Raw genomic sequence first — 26,143 nt, 5'->3', positions numbered from 1 at the left:
GACGTATTTTCCTATGTTAGCATGGCACTCTGGCACAATATTGGGATGGTCCTTGTTGATTGCCATCTAATCTATTGACTATGAAACACGGACACTTCAAATAGCATGCCGTGTCCGTGTCCGACACTTGTCGGACATCGACACTCGTCGGACACTCATTAGACACGTGTCGGATACTTCTACAACATATTCCATATTTAAAAAATTATAGAATAAATTCGGACACTCCTTAGACACTTTTAGACACCCTTGAGAAACTTTTTAGACATAAAATTTATCATATACTATAAAAGTTGATAACATAAATATCAATTTTAGGAAATTCCTGCATATGCTATAGAAATATAATGCAACAATCACAAGTTAGTACATACAAGAAAATTAATATTAATGCAAATTATTATAAAATCACAGATTCGCCTATGCCATCCACTGTAGTTAAGTAATGGTAGTTAGTTATTTATTCTCAGGTAGTTAGATATTTATTCTTATAATATAGAATTGTATTATCACGTATTAGTATTATCATTTTTGGCTTTGTAGTATTGTATACATTTTGTTTTTCTCTCATGAATAATTTATGCATGCTTGTGTATTTATACTATAAGTTTAGAAAAATATTTCTTTAAACGTATCGATAATATATATAATGCTTTTATTTATTTATTTTGCCGTGTCCTAAACGTATCGTGTCCTGTTTTTTTAAGATTTGTCGTATCCCCGTGTCCGTACCGTGTCGTATCCGTGTCCCGTATCCGTGTCTGTGCTTCTTAGTCTATTGACAAGCTGTTGTGACAGGGTGTACTGAACTCCTGATGATACCTAATCATTTCATACAAGCATATATGTTTTATTTGGTGCGTCAAACTTACTTTAATCATATGTTGAATATTTGCATGAGTCCTCTTAATTTTTGTTTAAAAAATTGACAAGCGTAACACATGATCTATACCTAAATGAAAGACTTCCTTGGAAAGGTTAAAGCATTTTGTAGAATATCAGAAAGTCATGAGATTGGCTCATGTCATCTTCTTAATGTCCAGAAAAGCCTAAATTGTACTTTTCGTCCATTTGAGTTGTTCCTTTCATTATTCAATTAGTAACAAGTAGAGCAGCGATGTGCTAAATCCACTAATAAATCTTCTATAGGAAGTGACTAAACCATGAAAGGTTTTTAATATTATGAGTGCTCTTGAAAGTTATCTAGATAGTCGGTGTAAAGTCCTCTATTTTTTTATCACCATGTCATACAGGAATTGGTTCTACTTTCAATACTGAATCTTCCACCTTATCATGAGCCGTTCTCCATTCTTCAAGATCTCCTTCTTTACCTGCTCTTACCTCATCTCCAAAGAAGAAAAATGAAGAAATTGAAAGAATATTGCAGGATTTCTGTTATTCCATACATTCAGGAGGTTATTAGAAATTACATGTTAGATGGAAGGTCAGTCTTTACTCAGAACATGTTAACATTCTTACAGATAGGGTGCTTCACCATGCAAACTTGCAAAGCTTTATGACTACTACTCAAGATTCTAAGTATTGGTTTTGGGATCGGGATTAGCTACTTGAAAAAATGATACATATCAGCTGTATCGGCTAATCGGCCATCCATTTCGGACGATTTAGATTAGAGATCGGCCGATCTGTTTTGGCGATACAAATTGGGCTTGGCTGAGATTCAATGCATGCTACCATAGCTGCAACTCACTGGAATTAAATGCATTTAAGAGCGGAGAGAGTAGATGGAGATTGTGGTGGTTTCCATAGGGTGTCTGCATTCTATGTTTGCTATCAAAGAACTTCAGCTTTTAGATGGTTGAATATTTGGACGAAACTTGCATAGATATCGGGAATTGAATTAATTTGCTTCAGCTCTGAATTTTAATTTATGCTGTCATTTTCAGTCATTTTTAGTTTATTTATTTTAAAACCTAATGTATTGTGTTTGCTTCGCTGACTTGCATCAGTTTTGCATAATTGCTTCATTTGGATAGGATTTGGATTATCGGAAGCCTGAACTGTAAGTTGAGGATATTTTTAAGCCTTAATTAGGGCCAGCTCAATGGGAGACTTTATGTTTGGCTGAAAGAAAACAAATTTCTTACTCAGGACATTTACAGCTACTTGTTCTCAGCTTGAGCTGATGACAGACGTGAGAACATGCTGTTTTTTTGCAAAATATCCTGACTGAACCAGATCTGTAAAACTACATGTAAATCCTGACTGAACCAGATCATTTTTCTGCCTCCTTGATTCAGAAATTTCAGATGCCAATTTCCTATGCCAGAAATGGACCATATGAATGAGAGAGAACCTTGAGAATGGTCTAGTAGAAACCTACCTACGATACCTGAGAGGTTTTATTTGTCATCCTGGATCATTCTTTTGCTGATTTACCAAATGCAAATTGCGTCGTATACTTTGTTAGAAGTTGTTTTGTGAGGCTTATTTTTAGATTAAATCTGATAGGAGAGGGTGATCATCTGTGCTAATTGACTTTCTTGTGGTTCCTTCTGAATCGGAAACCAAATTTCTTAAAATTTCTTACAATTTATTATCATCTGTGCAGAAGCCTTGACTGGGCAGTGCTTCGACAAATTGAACTACAATCCCAGGGAGATGTATGACCTACATGTTCTTGATGGAATTGATATTCGAATGAATAAATTCACTGATGCCCTACCTCAAACTACTCCAAAAGTTTGGCCAGTCTTGATGACCTGCAATGAAGAGACTTTCATCTTGTATAGAGATATAGGGAGCTTTTGAGATAAGCGTGCCTAGTGGAACTAGTTTTGTTAGGCACTAGGGTTACAATGGTTCATTAGGCAGCAACAAATGGGCTATAACTCCAAACTCTGACTGAATTATCAAGGTGGCGGGCGTGTGACCCTCTCTCCTCAGCTTTCCACACATAAAATTATAAACATTGCATCTAGTTATATGACAACCTGCATCTATCATTATTGACTAGTTTGGCCATATATGCATTGCAATTATTTCGGTTCTTCTGTAGGTTGCTGTACACAGAAAAAGGGACAAAACAGTATCACTGCAACATGTTAATTTTTTGAGTAATAAATAAAGCATCGGAATTTTCAATAAACCTTGAAAGCATCAAACTAGTACTATTAAGAGAGGAGGTAACTGTAAATACAAGTACAAAGTTTATTAATAATGAAACATCAAGAAAGGTATCCTTGCAGACGTTTTAAGGGTCCAACATATTGAAGAACTTATTAATCAACTGGCACATTGGAGATCCAACAAAATCAAGAATTTAGGTTGTCCTTTTTTAGATTTTTATCAGGCAGAAGTTCTAACTAATTTATATGTATGAATTCCCAAAAAATAAAATTCTTTGAAATGATATCCATTTATTGGGTAAAGGACTGCATGGTTGAAATTGTGACTCTTTTGAAGGAGTCATTCGAGCATTTTTTTGTTTTTTATACTTGACCTGGAGAAGCTGAACTTTTGGTGTTATTCAATTGTTGTCTAGGTTCACTTCTGTATTCTATTTGGAGAAAAAGTACTCATGCATTCTATATTTTGACTTTTCAATGCTTGGTCAGGTAGAAGAATTGAGGAGCAATGGGCATGATCCATATGCTTATAAGTGGGACAGAACTCACACTGCAAGTCAGCTCCAAGATGATTATAGCTATTTGGGAAATGGTGAAGAGTGTAAGGAAGCTTCAGTGTCACTTGCGGGAAGGATCATTGCTCGTAGAGCATTTGGTAAACTCGCCTTCTTGACACTAAGAGATGATACAGGGGCAATCCAGGTTTGTCTATTTTGATTTCGTTTAGCCTCTTCATAATCTTATAGGAACTCCTATAATTTCATGGTCTCGTTTGTTGATTTTTATCAAGAAAAGAATTTTCATACTTTATGATGTCACACTAGAATAGTATAAACCTGGTAGGCTGGTATGATTCATGACTAATGCACTCGAGATAGTATATCTTTGCAATAGCCAAGTTTGGTGGATGGAGACTTCCTACAAAGAATTAGAATACCCTTTTTCAACAATAAAGCTATCAAAGTATCAATCAGTACTTCAATGTTGTATCTAGTATATCAGTATTTGAACTACTATAAACTTGATGCTACTGACTTTCCATGATTAATAATAGCATTGTCGTCTACATCATAGTTTCCTTGTATATGATAATACATACTTCTAGAGATGGAGATTACTAGATTCAATGCTTTTGGCTGCACAACATTCAGAAGTTGGAACCATAAAGTATTCTGTATAAATCTTCCATTAGTTTAGGGTGTATGTGGTAGGTACACAAGATATTAAACCATTCTCCACTTTAACTACTTGGGTTTAATTCTACAAATCACATCCTAGTCTCTGGCTTACTGAATAATTGGCCTAGCTTAACAAAAAGAAAGTTACGTATTTCTTGATCGTCATATTTGCCTTTCCTATTATTTTGTAATCCTATTTTACTGGGATCAAATTTCATACAATGATCTTAGAATTACTTTTTCCAAAACCTTTAAATTTAATGGTCTTCATTTCTTACTTGGATGTCATTCTCATTCTAAAATTCATCAATGAAAACAACATAAACAGAGTTACATGGGGCCTCTTCTTATGTATCATTAGTAAGTTCATTAGTAATCAAACAGTCAGGGGCTTAATATTGATACTCCTTTTAAAATTTCTTTTGCATTGTTGCATCTATACCCCTAAGTAGCCCCTTAATTGCCCGTATACCCCTGTAAATTTTTATTCGTGTGTATATCACTTAAACCCTTGGATTTCGTATGGATACTGCTCAAAACTTTTGTTTTTGTGTGGATACCCCTCAAAGCTGTCTAACAGTTGAAGTGGAACCATTTTGAAGTGAGAAAAGAGAAGAAAAGGACCCTCAATCTTTTTTGCATGTACACTCTCGACTATAGATTAAGGGTATGATTGTCTTTTTAAACAGCTCAAATTTTAACTCCTAGTTGCCAAAGAGTAAAAAACTTAGGATATCTGTGTAAGAACTCTGGATTTTGTAGGATGTACACTCAAATATGATATTTAAATTTTAATATCAACAATTTTTATTTCTTCTAATTTACTTTCTTATTCTATTATGCTTTGCAATACGCTAAAAAATCAATAATGTATGTAGTTGTTTGGTTTGCCATACTTATTTTGTTTTGTTGTTCTTTTTCACTTTAAAAGTTCTTTCTAGATACTTCTTTTTGAGACCATTTTCAAGAATATATCAGTTGTTTCCTGTTATGTGTACTTCTAATGTCAAGCACTGGATTTCTAGCTTTACTGCGAGAAGGAAAGCCTTACTGACGAACAGTTTGAGCAGATGAAGTCATTTGTTGATATCGGTGATATTGTAGGTTCAACTGGGTCAGTAAAGAAGACAGAAAAAGGTTTACTATGAAGAAAGTAACTTTTTCACCTCTTCAAATACTTCAATTCTCTGTTATTATGAAGGTTCTTGCTGGAGTTCTTTATGTTCTACATACTGAAACTATAAGCTGATGCTGATCCACTTTTGCTGCCATTCATGGAACAACTTACTTTTGATAATTTAGTTGCATAATAATTTAATATCATGGCAATGTTAGTGTTAATTTTTTTGCATTGATTACAAATATCCTACTGGTCTTAGCTAGAAATTAACCAATTTTTCTATTGATTCTGAAACACCCTCTAGTATAAGATTCAGCAAATGCCACTTAGTTCATTAGTATTTTGATTTTTATTTTGATATATTTTTATTTGTTATTGTTACAGGGGAATTATCTGTTTATGTGAGGCATTTTGAAATTCTTACAAAATCTTTGCTCCCTCTACCGGATAAGTATCATGGCCTAACTGATGTCGACAAACGCTACCGTCAACGGTTAGTTTCTTTGCATTGTTTAGACTGTACTTTAATCCTTCAATACTTCTTTTCGGCCAAAATAAGGTACTTTTAATATCTTGAAGTTTTTCGTCTATTTATGAATAGGCAAAGTTTTTGGTGTTTGTTTCTCTGCAGCTTTTAATTTTGTTTTGTTTCATATGCTCCAATAAGCTAAATTCAATTTTAGATATTGACTCCGCTGATTTTAAATTACTGGACAAGTTTGTAATGACTTACTATTAATCATTCATCTAATCTTAGAAGAAATTTTTGTAATTAGAACTCTATGAATCAAGTAATGATCTGTGAACTACTTTCAGTTTCTTATGTTATTAGGCATTATAACTCAGCCAAGATCAGAGTGGATGTAATTTTTTTTTCTGGAAGGAGGTGCAAACAATTTTTTTGTCTCATGACCAGTTAGGAGTTTCTCATATGGAAAAACAACTGTTTAAAAGGGTCTTGTCCAAATAAGAGAAAGGAGGCCCTACTCTTGAGTTTGAGGGTGCCATGGTCAGGTGGACATGTTGTTCAAGTTTGCAGTGGAAGTTGCAAAACAAGAGAATGGTACAACAACTTGGGATGAACATCTACGAAGCAAGGATACTTCTATACCTTAGTTGTATTGTATTGGGTACTGTACCATAAATAATACTTTTTAAATTCTTTGCGGATATGAATCACATATTTGCTTTACGTATTTGATTTTCAAAATAGAGATAAAAAAGTGGATATGTGCAAATTCTTCTAGGAATGGATTGTTATGTACGGGATGTGCCGTGCTAGGTCAACATGTGGTATAGCGGAGTGCCTGGCAGGTGGCCTGCATCCCCCCTCCAAAGCCATATTATGGCTTCCGACATTCCGACAGTTGAGATTTGCCTTGTGAAAGCCTTTCGCAGCCACCGGAGTCCCACACAGCTGTTGGAGCCTCATAGCCATATGTTGTGATGGTTAGGGCAAGAAATTGCGACCTACTTGTTGGAGAAGATGATTCACTCGAAGTTGATCATGACTCAAGTGAAATATCTGCTCTAAAGCGGATCTAACTAGTCTAAGTTAGATCTTTTAGGCAGATCCGAATTTAAAATGATCCAAGAGATGGAGTTTAGGGCATGGTTGGCACAAATTTGGTGATGAAATCTCGATGACAAATGCATCACGACAACAAGGAATGAAAAGTCTCATTATTTTCCTTCCTCTCATGCTTTCTCTCCCTCTCTCAGTATACATCTCTCAGCTTGTCTTCAGTTGTGCTGGATGGTGCCGTGTGTTGGCACGTACTGTGCCGACAGTTGGCTGACATTACACATGCTAGCAACAAGGCAATCCTTGCTTCTAGGATACTTTTGAAATTCAAACCTCAACGATAAATCAAAACAAGGAAGTCAAGAATGTTCTATTCATAAAAGTTTACCGTAATTGCTATTTTATTGGGCATGATGTATGAACGTGATAGACACCCATATTAGAATTTCATGCAACAATCAATTAAGGTTTTAAATATAACTTATCTTCTTAGCCCATAACATTATTAATTGATAAATTGTTAAACATGGTTGGCTTTGTTGAAAGATGAATTATAAATGTGCTTAGATATACAGTGTTATATGTTTTAAAAATGACAAAAAATACAAGTTTACATTTTACACAGGTATATCTTGTATTTCTAGAGGTATACGTAACATATGGTATCCTTATTTTTTAAGGCTCGTCATATTGGCATGTCTATATCCCTTATCCCATATCCATGCTTCAGAGGTGAACATAAAGGAAGAAGAACAAGCAATGTTCCTTTTGGCTTATTTTCACTTTCGAGAAGGTAAGACCGTAAGAGTCTTAGAGATAATATTTTAGAATAAGAGGCAAGCATATAACTCACAATCCTAATTCTCAGATCTTTAGAAAATTAATTGCATAATATCAAGATGTGTGGAGCTATTGATTTTGTCCTGCATCTCTGCATGACAAAAATAGGTGTGCCCATCTTTTAACTGAGAGGCGGGTTGAGATTGTTTTCTTTTTCTCGGCAAAGAGATTGTGAGAACTGTATAACTAGCTGGCTGAAGATTTGTTCCATTTTAATTCTCACAACTTAGGTTCATTCCTAAAGGAGCCATCCCTTGAAACTTCTTGTAGTTAGTAGTATGGAACTTGACCGCACCATGGAATTCTGTAATCGTTGATGTTTGCCATGATGTCTTTGAATTCATTAGTCATTCATAATGGAAAATTTATAATACTACAATCTGTGCACTCAATATTATATAGTTTTAGTGTTGATTTTCCATAACATAATTCCTGATAACATGTTTGTCTTGTTCTTAGGTATGTTGACATGATTGCAAATCCTGAGGTTGCTGATGTGTTCCGAATAAGAGCTAAGGTTATTAGCATTTTTAGTATGTCATTTCTGGAGATTCTATCCTATTATAAGTGAAGTTTATTGAATCTGATATTTTGGTGTTATCCTTTCTATTGGGTTTTATGGATCCATAGTAACAATTAACAAGCAGTAAATGTTCTGCCTTGTTTTATGTTCTACCTTGATAAATTTGATGTTATACTTATATATCAGTATCTTATATGAAATACTTTTGTGATTGGATGAAGAATAGACAATGCTTGTCTACTTGACTTCAATTGTGGTACTAGAGGCGCTGGGTGTTGGTGACGATGGCTTTGTAGGGCTTATGTCGACATTATCTGCCATGCAGAGTGTTTGGATGACTTAGCATGCCATAACACATTGGCATGTCATGACGCACTTTGGAAGCAGAGTTTCAGGTTCTTTTAGGGCTGAAATAGCTGTTAGAACTAAGTTGAAGGTATTTAGCACTATATATTGGTGCAACACTTGAAACTTTGTATAAGAATAGGAACACTAGTCATTGCTTAAGGCATAGGGATATCTTGAAGCTAAAATTGCATTCATGTATATCCAAATTGGAAGTATCAGGTCATCACTCATGTGGTGGTTTGGTATCTTATGCTCCTCCTTGCTGGTTCGGAATGGGTAATTCAGGTCTTGGGTGGGGGGAGGGGATGTGTGGAGCATGACTTCTGTCCTCTATATCCTGAGCATTTTTTTTTTTATGTGAATTTAGGATCGGCTGGAACATTTATTGGAAGATTCTTTTTCCTTTGTAAAATTTGCCAGCAAGAAATTCACTACAACTTCTTCCTGTGTTCATATTTCAGATATTGTTTTTTTGTCACTATGCTCATTAAAATGAATGTTTTTTTTTTTTCCTTTACTTTTCTTATTTCATTGTCCCATTACTTCATAAAGATTAATCCTTAATGCAGATTGTGTCTGAGATCCGCAAGACAATGGAATCTTTGGGTTTTATTGAGGTTGAGACTCCAGTTTTACAGGTTTTCCTTGTTCACTTTGTTTTTCTGGTTCATTATCATTCCACACAATGAATATATCTGTGATAAGCTGTCAACTGTTCTTTAGCAACTTATGCGATCTTTGTCAGAAAATTAACATATTGTTGTTGTTATTCAAATTTTATTTTCAGATCATTGGGTAATGAAATTTCTGAATTAAATCGCATCTGATCTGATCATATACCTTTAAACCCAGTAAAATTGTTAGATGCAAAATTTATTATTTAACATGGAGAAGGAAAATAGTATGAAAACACTTGAAAAGAAAATTAGTGAAAGAGGAAATTATAAATTAAATAAATTAAATTTTCTATTTAAACTATGTATTAACCTAATCAAATCTTTCTTTCTTTAAATAATAAAATAAGAAATTTGCAAAAAAATAAATATACGAAAGTGTGAAGATATTATTATTATTAATAATCTCATGTTTTTAAGCTAAAATAAAAAATACATTTCCCATATAGAATAAAATTTATTATTTTTTAGTATAAAATATAATAATATTTGGAAAATTATCTGTACAGTATGAAAAATATTTGTAAACCTAGCACCCTTGCATTGCATACTTAATTGGCATTGCACACCTACCTTAGTATTACATATTTAGTTGGTATTGTACACCTACCTTAGCATTAGATATTTAGTTGGCATTGCACACCTATCTTAGTATTACATATTTAGTTGGCATTGCACACCTACATTAGCATTGCAACTCTTTTGCCATTGTACACTTATTTTAGTATTGCATACTTAGTTGTCAATAATTGCACACCTATCTTAGTATTACAACTCTATTGCCATTGCACATCTATCTTAGCATTGCATACTTAGCATCATTGCATTGCATACTTGCATACTTAGCATCATTATATTGCCTACCTGCATACTTAGCATCATTGTATTGCATACCTGCATACTTAGTTGTACTTTATCGATCCTATTAATCTACTTTATATCAAATTGAAGGGTACTCCGGTAATTTTTTCTTCTTTACTTTCACTCTATATCACATCAAAAATAATTATTACACTTTTATTCTAGAATACAAATCAACAAATGAATAATTATTCCTAGAATAAATCTCTTATTTTGCTAATAACAAATAGGATCTATTCCACATGTGAAATAACCCTTAAAAAATCCCTTCTTGGTCTGGCTCTCGTGTTCATTGTTCCCCTCTTCCTCCTAACCTCCCCCTTTCACCTCCATCTCCTCTATCTGCCTCCCTTCTCCTCTTCTTGCCAACTCTCCACCCTCCCCTCTTCGCCTCTCAATGGACCCACGTCCCCTCTCTTACACCCCTCTCAGGCTCTCTTTGGTCATTGCTTTCACTGTGCTGGGCATGGTTACCATGCTGTTGTGTGTTGGACGGTCAGAGGTGATGCAAATTCTTGTAGATGTCATGGAGAAGAAATGGTTAGCCGTTGGTGATGCTAGACAGAAATTGTAGTGGAAATTTTATACTTCCTTTTCTCTAGTAGAAATACTCACTTGGTACTGTTATCCTTAAAGAATGTTCTTTTCTTTTGATTTCTTCATATCTGAGAGTAATATGTTGCCTGATTTCCTCTGTCAAATCATAGTATAATAGTATTGTGCGTCTTGACATTCTGTTCTTGATTTTCAAATATTGTACATATTACCAATTGATCAAGTCAACTCTTTGTGAGCAAACATTACATCAATATGTAGAAACTGTTGCTGCACTAAGCTCCTTATTTGCTTAAGACAATTTTTAATGCATTTGCCCCTGCTTATCTTCTCACCTTGATTGCAAGAAGATTTGTTTTCTCCTAGTACCTTGTTAATCAATTGGATAGTTGGCTGTCATTTACATGGTTTAGTTGGTAAACCAGGGAGCAGCTGGTGGTGCGGAAGCTAGGCCTTTTATTACTTACCATAACTCCCTTGGAAGAGATCTTTATCTGAGAATTGCAACAGAGCTGCACTTGAAGAGAATGCTGGTAATCTTGTCGTGCCATATTAATTTCTAAGCATTGATTATCTAACTGAATATGTGCTCTATAAATAATTATGCAAGTACTCTATGTAGTGCTTGAAATCTTTGTCATGCTAATGGCAAGTTTCATGCTTTACTCCATAAAGACTTCAAATTCAAATATGTCATGCAACTTACTTTTGTAAATAAACTTTTTGTCAATAAGATTTCTTTTACTTGTTGTCTAAATTGGGAAATACAATTATAAATTGTAATCTTGCCAACACACTTTTGCATCATTTTTGTCCTTTTCTTTTCTTTTGCCGAAATTTAAAAATATTCCTGACTGATCCTTTTAAATGATTGAATTTGCCTGAATTTGCATAGTCTAAAAGAAATAAAATAGTACAAGAGCTGATTTGATAAGGTTGCTGCTAGGTGACAATCCTAAAGAATGATGCATGAGGACAACTCTTTCATCCTATTCATATCCTTGATGAGTCATATCAAAATATAATTTGATAATAAATTGTTGGACCTATCTAGTTTGTTGCCAACATTTGATGGAGGGTTTTTGCTGCTGATGATATCTTCATATGTTGTTTGGTCAACCTGAAGCTCATGAAATAGTGATGGCCATTATTGTTTGCAATCAAAAGCCATTCTAGGAAATACTCTATTGAATGTCATTGGCCTATGTAACGATATTGTGTTTCCATCTCATCAATTTCATCCTATTGCTTTTTCAATGTCTGGATTAGTCATGAAGTTGTTTTTATTAAGTAATGATAGAGACCATTCACTATTTTCTTTGAAATTGATAAGTATGTTACGAACCAGATCTAGACTGATCTGGACATAAGAAATTATAAAAATTTAGGTGATGATAGTCTCGTGAGTTAGAGTTCTAATGGCTTTAGTTTCACCTAAATTGGAGGTCGAGATAAAAAGATATAAATAAATAAGTAAAGCAAGGTCAGAATGGTAAATATCTAACGTTGCGGCAATCGTCGGAGGGTGGCGGACTGTCAAGGATAGTGGTGAACGGCCGTAAAGTAGGGTGGTTCGTGGTGGAGGAAGGTGGCTAGGGATTGAATGATCGAAAGACTTTTATGGTTACGATCTACTCTTAGAAAGATAATAATGATCTAACGACTATATGAAGAGATAATGACAAGATAAATAAATAACTAAACTCAATTCTCATTCCACGATTATTATCAACACATGACCGCTCTTATATATAGGAATAGAAATCCTAGAGGATCAGATCTACATGTGAATTAACTGATTTATTTGAAATTAAAAAAAATAAGATAAATCTGACTAACTAAAAATTGACTCAACTCGACTAACTTAACCCACGTTGTTGGATCACAACGAAGCATGGAATGAAAGAATCAGACTGCTGTAGAAAATGTATAAGAATGTAAGTCAGACTCTATTATTTGGTATAGCTTCTTTCATACCAGTGGTAAATGATGTGATTCGGATCGAATGAATCATCTCAAAAAGACATTGGGCTCATGGAATGAGTCTAGTTATCTTATTTATTATGCTTATGTGATTAGTCAGAGTTTTAGTAGGTTATAATTTATTTAATTAGCTAAGTTTAGTTGAGTTTAATTCTGCACAGTTTTGGGAATATATCATAAGATAAATATCCAATATCCAAATATTATAAAACTAACTAGATAAGATTAATGACTTCGTGATATAGAACTTTCATATTCCAAGCATCCTTAGATTCAAATTTTATCTACATCAGAACGAAGAAATATTCTGGGAAGAATAAGAAAGACTGGTTTAGCTAGGTTTATTAGTTTGTTTATGACTTTTTTTATTTTATTCTTCTCTATAAATAGGGCCTTATGGCTTGTATCTTAGGCATGTTTGAAATGAAATTAATGTATCTTCCTTAATCTCTCTGTCTCCTTCTCTAACTTCTCTCCATCATCTAGTAAATCCTTTTCTCCCTTATTGCCCTCTCCGCTTAGTGGCTTTCACCCTCATTGCGGCGGTATTCTTTCTCATCGTATGCAAACCTTCGTCTCTGACTTCTCCCATTTTGTGTCTCTTTGCCATAGTGGTCTAACCTTCACAGTTGTAGGTTAATCATAGCCTTCAACTATCTATCGCATCCGCCTCCACAAGCTATCGCCACCATCCTTTCCGGCACCACCTCATCACTGCCGGCTTACCATCTTCATCTTCATATCTAGGAATCCATGCTTCCACCCGCAAAATCCCTATGACCAACTTATGACCTCCATCCCGTATGTCCATTTTCTCTGACCTTCAGTAATATATGCTTGTTATTGTGGTGTCTTTATTATTGCAACATTATCTCCAATATGGCACTTATTATTGAAGCCAATTATAGTTCTTGAAGTCCATATGCTTGTAAGCATATAATTTGGTCTGCTCCTGTTAAGGTTATTGAACTTATTGTATCATAAGAAGCCTTTAAATCTTAACACAAAAAAATGTGTTTTTTTGCTGTCATTCCATATAGTGAACTAAAAGTATTGTGCTTGCAAAACATTTAGCTTTTTATCCTAATTGGGGGTAGCATTTACAAATGGCAGGTTGGGGGCCTTGAGAAGGTATACGAGATAGGACGCATATTCCGAAATGAAGGAATTTCTACTCGTCATAATCCTGAATTTACTACTATTGAGGTATTTTTTAATTTCTCTTTACTCTTTACTACTTCCATGTTTATATACGAAACTCCAGTTCTACCTTATGAGATTTAGTGATTTACAAACTCACAACTGACTTCTGTTGATCTAAACTTGGATTTAGATGTACGAAGCATATTCAGACTATCAAAGCATGATGAACATGGCTGAGGAAATTGTTACACGTTGTGCTCTATCGATCCATGGAAAGCTTAACATTAATTATCAGGTGACTATTGCATCATATTTGTATTTTATATTAGTCATATACTTTTCTTTAATATTCTCTTTGTTTTCACATCTCATCACTTCATTTCTTCCCAAACACCCTTCTTTAGGATTAACAATCCCACAATGCCGTTGTCACTCCTCAATCCGAGAATATGATGGCCGTGAATCTCTAGGATAAAACACGGAGAAAACATGAAGGCCCAAATAGTAATTAAATCCTAAAATAGATTGACACAGCGAAAACGGTACTCAATCTTCAGAATTCTCACTAAGCAGCTTCTTAAATTCCTGTAAAATAATAAGTCCTCATGAGCTAGACGCCCAGTAAGTAACCCATTCTACTAATAATATGTCTAATGTTAAAGATCAACATGTGATACATATGAAAAAGAATCATAATAATAATATATAAGCCGTCTTGAAAAATAAATAATTTTCTTGTCTCTTATATTGAATTTCAAAATCCATATATACTAAATTAGAATCATAAATTATTCATATTAACTCATTTTGAATAAATCAATATAAAACGAATCAATCTCCGCTAAAAGTGTATTTTCATGGAAATCAAATCATAAATCATTTATATTAACACAATCTGAATAAATCAACATAAAACGAATCTCCACTAAAGTGTATTATCATGGAAATCGAATTATAAATCATTTACAATATCTCAATTTAAATAAATTAATATAAAACAAATCAATCTCTACTGAAAATGTACTATCATGGAAACCCGCCAAAATTGATAAAATGTCATATTGTCTCATTAATGGGTACTCTGACCCGTGGCCACATTGCACTAATCACCATCGGGATGGCGCCCGGGACTTTTCTAGATAGTCGATCCGTCTAGGGTCACAATGCTCTACTGACTTTTCCACTATCCGTTGAGAAAGATTAGAGTTACCAGGATAAAAATTCAGGAATCTTTTCCCTAATCCCGCCAGAGTCACTTGGTAGCACGTTGCAACGTTACATTCTAAGAATCTTTTCCCTGGACTTATTTTCTTGAAAACAAATTGGGTTTCAGATCTCACTTTTATCAATATTCAACTATACTGATTTATTCTGAATCTCAAGTATCAATTTCCTCAATCAACAAAATTCTCAATTCTTCAAATACAATATATACACGAATAATCCATAAATTTAAATACTACTATTTCCTCTAATATATATATATATAATATAAATCATTCTTAATAAGTCAGAAAACACAAATAAATAATAATCTAATATTTAATCTTGCAAAATTTCACGTCTCAAAAAATAATATTTTATTTTTGATCATATTCTAAAAAAATAAAGATCTCTTATATTTTATTTATAGAAAATAAAATATATTAGCATAAACATTTCGTCAGTTATTTTCTGAAAATAAAATATAATAATAAATATTTTTTTTCTACAAATCCGAAATTCCTTTAATTTGAAGTAATTCCAATTTATATCTTATTTTCTAGAAATAAAATAATATTAATTATTTTCAGGAATCTGAAATCCATATAAATTGAAATATTCCTAATTTATATCTTATTTTCTGCAATAGAAATAGATATTAATTATTTTCAGAAATCTAAATTTCATTTAAATTGAAATATTCCTAATTTATTTCTTATTTTCTGCAATAAAAATAAGTACTTTGAAATCTGAAAAATAATAAACAATAAAATCCCTTTTTTTTCAAGAATGATAAATATGAATTTTCTATAAAATACAAAATCTTAACATTTCTAATTCTTTAATGAAAATCCTTAAAACAACAAATTTCTTAACTTCCCGCATAATTGACATCATTATATTGTAAAGTTTCTTATCTTAGAAAATTAAATAGGATAAGAATAAACATAAAAAGATATTTACATTCATCAATTCTATTTTTATATAATAAAAATTTAAGAAAATATGAGTGGGAACTTGCCTTGATCGCTCAATCCAAAATAATTTGATTTTCGCATCCTAATCGTAATCTGCACGAAGTCCAAAGCGCTCCATGATTGCCTTCTCTTTCCTTTTCTTCTCTTTGGTATGATAAAATCTTTTTTTCATCTATTTTCTATTCTTTTTTTTTCTCTGTAATCTCTCTCAAGAATAATCTCTTTTTCTCTTTTTTTTTCGGTACTCTCGCCCCTAACTTCTCTCTAATATTTTATAAATATACCTAAAAATTTAATTTAATTTAATAAAAATCCTAAAATATAAAAGATAAAATAAAATTCCTCATTATCTAAACTGTATATTTCTATTTATTTTATTTATTTATGTTTTAAAATTCTGGGTTGTTACAACCATTGATATCAATTACTTGATTTTATTGGAGGACCGGCATATATCTTGTTTTCAATCACGAATATGCAAAATTAAGAAGCGTATCTTTTGAACGATCTTTCTTTGAATGTTAATGCAACTGCCACATGTAATAAACATTTCACAAGTTTGGATCTAGTACTTTCAATTGTGGTGAAGAAAATTTGACCAAGCTATTTCAGTTGTCAATTGCAAGAATGGCCATGCCGGTTCGACACGGCATGAGGAGCCTTTTCTAAAAGATTTTTTTTTCATCAATCATCATCAAATCAACTTTAGTTCCTATGCACGTTTAATATTCATATCATATCATTGGAGAATTGCAAGATTATATTTGTATGAAGATTATGTGAGATGTTATAACAAGCAATACTAATGGTGAATGAGTTTTAAAGATTATCGATAGTATTTAATGCAATATTCTCGTATTATTTTTATGTCGGCAAATTAAGTATTTAATTCTCCTCATCATGCTATGTTCAACTAGATATTGTTTTAATTATTGAACTATTATTAATTAATATTATGTGTTGAATATTATTATGTGTTCAATTTTATTATGTAGTACTCAATTATATTATGAAGTATTCAATCATTAATATTAGTTTTAATGAATGTATTCAATCATATTATATGTTGAATAATATTTATTTTTAAATATTGTTTTATCTTTAATAAAATAGGTCTTTTACAAAAATAATCTAAAGATAAAATACTATAATATAGGTTTAAATATATATATATATATATATAAACTAAAAAACCAAAAATTGATATGCCAAAGACCTAAAAACATCTCTAAATATCCTAAATTTTTTATAAAAATATTAAAAATATTATAAATGTATGCCAATGGCATGCCCCATGCCGATGGTGGCAGGACCATTGTTGGAGTAATGATTGACAATTTAGCCTTTGGACTGTCCTAACAGACTAAATAGTCAACTTTATTGTGAATATTTCTTATTAGTTATGAGTTGATTCTGATGACATACTGTTAGTGTCATCTGCAGGCTGTTACCTTAATTTTGAACTTGTTTGGTCCACATAATATTGATGGCTTACTTGTTTAGTCAACTTTTTGGTCCTCAGCATCAAGAAAACTAAGATTGGGTAGAACATCACAAGATGATACTAATCATTGTTGGTCATATGTAGTCTGATTTGACTCCTTTACCTCCTATAACTAGAAGTACAAAGAGGAAGCAATCCTAGAAAGGACCTAAACCAAATCTTGGGTTTGCAGTGCATCAATGAGCTGTTCCAAAAAGTAAAAGCTTCTTATGGGCTTAAATAGCCAACAAGCAATATCTCCATCTGCAAATTAGAGTAACTTAGGAAGGACTTAAAAGATTACAAAGAAAAAAAAGCATACCTCTGCTAGAAAAGTTAATTTTGAAATAGTTAACCTTGAGCTTCTTTATGCTCTTCGGCTCTTCGCAATGAGAATATTTTTGATCCTTTGGTATATAATGATGAATCAGACTACTGTTGATGTTAGGAAAAAGAACTATCGTTCAAAAATTCTACGTATGCTATTTGATATATAGATCTTGATCAAGTTCAAATACCACTGTAAGTCCTTGCTAAAATCTATCTGTTACGACCCAAAATAGGAATCATGACCGACTATGTATCCCAGTAGACTTGAGGTATACGAAGCCTTAACTAATTATTCATAATATAATGAAACTTAAAATTTATTTAATAACTTCAACTAAAAAACCTTCAGAGCTAAAATACACAAATTATACAATCATGTTTTCCAAATATCACTAGATCATTATTTAGCTTTTTAATTCGAAAATAAAAACCACTACCATAACTGAAGATGTAAAGGCCTAAAATCCTAAGTGGAGGTAAAGTCCCGATGCCTATGATTATTTGTTGCGTTGACCAGTATCTAAAATATTAAAAGAGTATAATGAGCTAACAATTTTAGTTCAGTGAGTTAATTCACTCAAAAGTTAGATAAATTATACTTTATCCAATACAAAATTTTAATCAAAGCTCAATATTTAATAACAATAGACATCATGCTCATAATATGGATAATAAGCACAAGTAATGATAATATGATTGATAAGCTAATAATGTGCTCAATTTTATTATATAAGTTTTCTTAATATCAATATTGCCAACTCAGTTTGGGATTGTGCCTATGGATTCACATCAACTAGAAATTATCTCGAGATGGCTCTTAAGTCTTCCTTTATAACTGATCTGATTAGAGTCATCAGGAGATGTCATTATGTGATAAATGCAACCTGTCTTTTTCACTAACTATAGATAGAGATTAGAGTCACCTTAGAGAGATTTTTAATCTAGTTTGGGACTGTTCTTAAAGTCTTACCATATTTTACTCTTTGCATGAAGAATAGTGATGCATGAAGATTAACATTTTTTGAACTAAAGTGTTGTACGAAGTAAAGTATGACATGAAATACAATATAGCATAAAAGATGATAATGCACGGAATATAATACTACACGAATAATACAAATCAATTATAGTATAAATTATGAGACGATAATTATATGAGTAAATTCACTAACCTAAGGTCCATGTAGCTCAACTCAATAACCTAGTAAAAATTCTTCACATACAATTTGTTTGGTGTTATACACTTACTCCGACGAGTCCTCGATGACCGACTCTGATAATGGTAGCTCCAACGAGGTAAGGATGTAACAAAAAGAAATTTAGATGAGAAGTAGGAGATGACGATCTTCTCATCTCGGTATTGCTTGAGTACAGCCCATAAAACCTAGTTTCCTTTTTCGTCAGTACTGTAGCACTGCTACAAAACCGCCACCCAAAAACTTTTTTTTGCGGTTTCTTTTTTTTCCTTTTATTTTCTAAGCCTCTCTTTTTATAGATCAAAGATATTAGAGTCCTACTAGGATAAAAATTCTAATCTATTTCTTACTTAAAGATAAAACTAATAAAAAATATTAACTTGATTTAATCTAAATCCTAAAATATAAAGGATAAAACTAAATCCGTCATTATCTCTAATTTCTTATTTATTTATTTATTTTTGAAATTCTGGGTTGTTACACTATGTATATCATTAGTTTCTTTTAAAAAATCATTAAGAACTCAAAACGCCAAGTGGCACAAAAAAATAAAACTCGCTATTTCGAGCAAAACAAATACTTAAACAATCATTGAAAAGAAAGAGTAAGAGATCAAGGGGTACATGATCTTCCCACAAAGAATCTTATTGGCTAGTTCTACCAAGTATTTGTTAACAAGTTTGCTATTTGATTAGTCTCACAGTATATATGAACGATAGAGAATCTAGTGACCTCTTGTAAAAGATATTTACAATACTCAATGATGTTTTCCGTTTGCTAAGTCTTGTGGTTGTTTTTGGGAAGATGTACAAGCAGTTCCGAATCAGTTTCTAGTTTCCACATCCAAGTGTGTGATTTTTCTTTTTGATTTGGTTAGCTATAAAACCATGGATCGGCCGATCCCAGCCAATTTCGGTCATATCGACCGAATCGGCCGAAACTCAGCCGTATCGGCTGAAAACAATAATATTAGCTGAAATTAATTTTTTTTTAAGATTCAAGTTGAATCTAAAATGTATCTAACTTATGAGACATTAACAATTGATGTCATCAACTACTTTCTTTTTAAATTTTCAGTTTTTACTCTCTATCTCTTACACACACTCTCCTTTCACTCTCACACTTTACTGAGTTCATTTGGTGGCCGTCCTAGTGAGCCTTTTTGGCTAGTTCACATTTTGGTGAACTCGAATGAGTTTTTTAATTTTACTTTTTTCCTTCTTTCTCACCTCCTTTTTTAACTCTTATTTTCTTACTGCTATAGAACAACCAAAAAAAAAAAATCTCTTTTTTCATATTGTTCTGCAGTAATAATTTATGAGTATAAAAATTTGTCTAATTCAAGTCAAAATTCATTATAGTTTTAAGTGACTTTTTTTTTAATTTTTAAAATTCATATGTGACTAATTTTTATTTCTTATTTTTCTGTTATTTTTTATAAACTTTTAGAAATGTTTATGCATTTTAAATAATATTTAAAATTTTACGTAATTAAAAATTGTCCGATCTGATACGGTTGATACATATCATTTTTTCTAATTCTAACAGTCGATCCCGATCCTGATACTAAGTTTCAAAACCTGTCACAAGACCATGCTTTCACATGCAATGGACTGGTCGCTATACATGACTTAGCACCTGCATAAAGAATGTTCACATTAGTGTGACGCAAAATCCATCGGATACCTCCACTGGGTCGGAATGGATCAAAAGAACTATCAACATTTAGCTTAACCCAATTGGACCGAGGAGGGGTCCAATTAACCATCGGAGAACCGTGGGAAAGCAACTTAGCCCATCTAGGATTCTACATGATATACTCAGGGGTCATGAGAATGTCCTCCAAATATGGTAAACCGACTGCCCTTTGGAGTCAAACACAAAGTTGTTCCCATTCCCATATCTGCCAAAGGGAATTGCAATTATGGTTAATAGGAGTATTTGCTGCTCCTAAGAGTAGTCAGATCCTTCTTCAAGCCAGTCTCCCTCTAGCCAACTCCCATTAAAAGAAATGTGCATGCCGAGAGAAGTCATAGATAGATCCTAGAGTAGTTTAGCATAATCACAACCAAGAAAAAGATGTTCAGCTATTTCAAAAATTCTTTCTTGCAATTGTTACACATGGGGTTAATGTAAACCTTTGGGATCATAATTTGTCTTAGGTAGATAGCTTGCCCCACATAAGTTTACTTATATAGCTATATCCTTAGCCACAAATAATATCTCCTTGAGCTAAACAAATTGATAAGGTCACCAAGTTGACACATACAAGTACTCAAAGTGTTCACCAATATAAAATAGGGATTCACCTTTTCTCCATTTCACTTCTATTGTTTGGATTTGCTTAGAAATGCTCATGTAGTAGTATAGTGGTTCAATTGTTGATCGAGTGGTTGGGGCGGTGTTAGCCATGACATGCAATCTATGAAGCACGGATACGGATACGGGATACGGATACGATACGGATACGGGGATACGGCAAATTCTCAAAATACAGGATACGATACGTCTAGGATATGGCAATTAAAAAATTATATAAAAAAATTATATTCTAATGACAACATATACATAATATTGCATTCAATATTTTAATACATCTATTATCTACATAAGCATTTAATAGCAAAAATGAGAGTAATAGATATCAAAGACAATTAGACAAAGAATACATCAACGTTCAACAAATAATGCACCAAAATGAGAATAGTAGTATCATTGCATTCCATATGAGTAACTCATAGACTCATAGGTCATAGCACTAAAGTTTATAAAGTATCCACCAACATTTCACAATTTGTATGACACCAAAATGAGAGTAATAATAAGTCAGTAGTGTAATTGGCAATGACATTAATTATTCATTTCCATTTAAGTCAGTCTCCTCATTGCCTTCATCAGTGAATGCAATACTTAAGTGATCATACAGAATTAATTAAACTGTAAATAAGGCAAAGTAGAAAAGGAAAAAAAAATCAGAAAAGAAATCTGCACAATCAAAGAAGAAAAAAAATTCAGACATGCAGTACTTAAGTGATCATACAGAATTAATTAAACTGTAAATAAGACAAAGTAGAAAAGGAAAAAAAAATCAGAGAAGAAATCTACACAATCGAAGAAGAAAAAATTCAGAGAAAGGAGAAAAAACTGAGAAAAGAAAAGGAAAAAAAAACTGAGAAAAGTAACTTAAAACAGAATTTAAGAAGGGAAAGGGAAGAAATCAAATGAAAAATTCAGAGAAGAAATCGAGGAAAAACTGAAAAGAAAATTGAAGAAAAAAAAACTAGTTCATCGAGAGAAGAAATAAACATACCTTCGTCGAGAGAGAGGAGGAAGAAGGGAGAGCGGTGGCTTGTCGAGAGAGAAGGGAGAACAGGGGAGCGGCGGCGGCGTGGTCGCGAGAGAGAGGGAGCGGCGTCGTCGAGAGAGAGAGAGAAAGAGAGAGAGAGAGAGAGAGAGAGAGAGAGAGCTAGGGCACGGTTTGAGATATCAAATTGGGGGTGGAACGACGGGGGTGGGGAGGGGTGGGGGTGGGTAAGTTAAATTTCTTAACGGGTTTATAAAATTAAACTCACCCGATTACCCAATTAAACCCAAAACGTATCGAAAACGTATCCGAAACGTATCCAACACGTATCCACCCGTATCCACCCCGTATCCGAAAATAAAAATTAATTATTTAAATTTAGGATACTCCGAAAACGTATCGGATACGGATACTCCACCCAAATTGGAGTATCCATGCTTCCCAGCATGCAATCATCTTGATTGGAAGAAGATTTTGTTTGGAGATTGTATATCGATTGATTTCAATCAATGATGGCCATGCCACAGGCACCGACCGTGTCAACCACCGACCGATACGTGCTGTGGCACTTACTGGTCTTGCCGTAAAAGGGGGAAAAAGGTAAGGGACTACTCACTTTCGTCGTCACCGTCACCGTCACCACTTGCTGAGTCTCCATTGCCATTTGCCACTCACTGAGCTGTTGCCGGATCTGCAACTGAAGTTTTAAATCTCTCTCTCTCTCGACCTTTCTTCCTCCCTCCCTCGGGCTAGGGCACACAACGAGCGTGCCACTTACTGAGTCACTTGCCACTCACCGAGTCGCTGTTGCCGGATCTGCAACTGAAGTTTTAAATCTCTCTCTCTTGACCTTTCTTCCTCTCTCCCTCGAGCTAGGGCACACAACGAGGGTGCAATCTCGGGCGACTCAGCAAGTGGCGATCGACGACTGTAAGCTCGACGACGAGGTCAATGGCGAGACGGCATGCAATCATCTTTCTCTTTCACTCTTTCATCCCACTCTCTCTTACTCTCTTTCTTTTACTCATTCTTTTTCTTTTTTCTCTCCTTACCACATAACCATTGTTTTTCTTACGGAGAGATCTAGCTTCGGAGAACTCCAGTATATAATTTTTTAATTTTTTCTTAGTTTTTTAATTTTTCCCACTCTCTTCTTTTGTCTTCTCCTTTTTTTCTTCTTTTTCTTCTTCATTGCACTATGTTTTTTTTCTCTATTTTTTATATTTGATAAACTTTTTTCTAAATTTTGAGAAGTTTTCTAGCATTTTGAAATAATATTTATAATTTTATGTAATTAAAAAGTCCGATCCGATTTAGGCGACCAATACGGCCGATCTGGCTGATACGTATCGTTTTTTTGGAAGGTTGATATTGATCCCGATCCTGATTTTTCGAACTTTGGATTTAAGTGTCTTGCAGGCGTTGTTTGTGTGGGCATGACATTTGCTATAATGCGCATGATGTAACAAAAGGCGGGATAAGGGATGACATTATTGTTTCAATAGGAAAGAAGATTTGGTTATGAGTAAGATTCCAAGAATCGAGATCGGCATTGACCGTCTAAAAGAAACGAGACATATTTCGGCTTGAGATCAAAACAATGTGCAACACATGATGTTCAATACAAATGCTGTCTCTTCAACATAAGTAATTGCTTAACAGTCTTATAATTTACCCCATTATTAATAACCTAATAACCAATTGGATTACCTTTTTTTATTTATTTCTTCTACCATCCAAATAGCTTGGGAGAGAGAGAGGAAGGGAGCGAGGCTCAGGGACATCAAATAATTGATGCCCGTGGGTTTGGATATGGGTTGGGTCCCTCACGGATTCAATATGTTTAGCCTTAAATGATCTGTTATTCGGTTCATTTCGGCCAAACGCGACTGATCCTAATTAGGTACCGGCCGATCCGGTTGATACCCCATTGAAACCAGTCTATTGGGAGGGATCGAGTCACCCAATCTATTATCCCAATCCATTTCGGGATCGACCGAAATTATGAGATTGAATATTAATTTATTTCAATCAAGAATTTGCAATTTCTTTCAAATGTCATGGCATAAGTATTCTAAAATTCTATCAACATGACATATTGATTCAAATAATATGTCATATGATCTTATTCAAAATGACTAGTCTAATCCTTCGCCTCTACCTTCTTGACCTTCTATGAATACTATCCAACCTTAAGGTATCTCTATCCTCTTAAATTTATCTTTAAACTCTCCATTGTAGGTAATCAAACAAAAAGATCTATTTATCAAGAATCCAATCTAGGTCAATTAAGGGATCTTTGGTTGCACAAGAAGGCCTCTCTATGTGATAACGGGGGGCACTAATCGTGAATGGGAGCAAAACAAGGTGGACCACTAATTGTGAATGGAAGGTAAATGCCCCTATATTTATTCTCTCAAAAATACTGCAAAGTTCCCTGCAAGTGAGGGTTATCATTAATTTGATATGGACATCCTCTTGCCTCCAATAAACCACCACTTTATTTTGACCCTTCCACAGATGCCCTTGTCCCTCTCTACTTTCTTTTGACTCTTCCAAAAATGCTCTTGTCCCTCTCTCTTTGTAATAGAGAAAAGGGTAGATTTGACATTCAATTCCAAATAGCTGTCATCACATACAACTTTGCTAGTATTTATGTCAACTATTATTGTTATTATGCTATGTGAATTCTACCTTTTTTTTTAGATTTCTTAATTTTCTGATCCTTATCCCGTAGTTTAGAAAAAAATGAAAATTTATATACTTAAGAAGGACAGAGACCAATGTGGGATAATGGAGAGCTTTGAACTATCATTGTTTTATTCAAGAGTAACATTACGAGGATTAACTAGGAACTTTATCTTCCATATATTTTGACATAAATATCCACTACACTGTTCTCTTTTTGTATAATTATTACTTGTCTATGTTCTGCAAATAACTGAAATATCTTGGCAAGGACCAGATTACCACTATCAGCATGCATTACAGACTTTCTGCATCCTCTTTTGTATTTTGTAACATAATATCCATTTGTTCTTTTCTATTTTTTATCTACTAATTCTTTGTTGAATGTTCTGCAGGGAGCTGAGATATCTCTGCAAAGACCATGGAGGAGGGAAACCATGCATAATCTTGTTAAAGAAGCTACTGGAATCGATTTTAATCAGTTCTCCGACAACATTGATGATGCTAAACGAGCTGCAAGAGGGGTACTGGGTATTAAAGAAGAGGAAAGAAATAATACTTTAGTACAAGCATGCCCATCTCTAGGACATGTTCTTAATGAGGTAAACCAGAACCTTGCATACGATAAATATATGCTCATGTGTTTGTTACCTTGTACTCCTTTTCTGCATATTTGTTTTATATGTGACTTCTACAGTGGATATCTCCATAGAAGTCCCGTGTTGTGCAACAATAAATGGCTGATGGAAACTTAAGTTTGTTTGATGGAAACTTAGGTTTGTGTGTTAGCTAACCAAAATACGTTAGTTGTTCCCCCACAAACACCATTCTTGGAGGCCCTTAGTTCTTTTACCAAAGTCATGTCATTCCTCTTTGATTGATGTTGGAGTTCATACCAATGATTAGCTATTACATAAAGTAGGATCTAGGTAAGCCAAGATTAGCTAGTACATAAAGTAGGATCTAGGTAAGCCAAGATTAGCTAGTACATAAAGTAGAGGAATTCTATATCAATTAGGATTAATGAATTATATACTGTGCAGTTCCTATAGTGAGACAATCTTTGAGGCTGTGAAGTATCTTTCTATAGAAATCTTTCTGTACTCTCCTTCCACATCTCTCC

At 33.6% G+C, this 26,143-nt stretch overlaps 1 protein-coding gene across 1 annotated transcript in view; it reads left to right on the top strand.

Annotated features, from left to right (window-relative positions):
- The window catches only part of LOC140794591 (lysine--tRNA ligase, chloroplastic/mitochondrial), a 46,931-nt gene that overhangs the window by 3,634 nt on the left and 17,154 nt on the right, over window positions 1-26,143 (top strand). Inside the window, exons 2-10 of the mRNA XM_073146679.1 lie at window positions 3,579-3,791; window positions 5,293-5,404; window positions 5,772-5,880; window positions 8,212-8,269; window positions 9,193-9,261; window positions 11,139-11,246; window positions 13,810-13,902; window positions 14,030-14,134; window positions 25,416-25,622. Of these exons, the coding sequence (XP_073002780.1) occupies window positions 3,579-3,791; window positions 5,293-5,404; window positions 5,772-5,880; window positions 8,212-8,269; window positions 9,193-9,261; window positions 11,139-11,246; window positions 13,810-13,902; window positions 14,030-14,134; window positions 25,416-25,622 (1,074 nt within the window). The remainder of the gene's footprint in view (window positions 1-3,578; window positions 3,792-5,292; window positions 5,405-5,771; window positions 5,881-8,211; window positions 8,270-9,192; window positions 9,262-11,138; window positions 11,247-13,809; window positions 13,903-14,029; window positions 14,135-25,415; window positions 25,623-26,143) is intronic.

Source organism: Typha latifolia, chromosome 9, assembly GCF_019914945.1.
Source record: "Typha latifolia isolate L0001 chromosome 9, TyphaL0001v2, whole genome shotgun sequence".
NCBI classification, from domain to species: Eukaryota; Viridiplantae; Streptophyta; class Magnoliopsida; order Poales; family Typhaceae; genus Typha; species Typha latifolia.
Note: the sequence above shows the minus strand (reverse complement) of the source record. Positions and strands in the feature narration are given on the sequence as shown.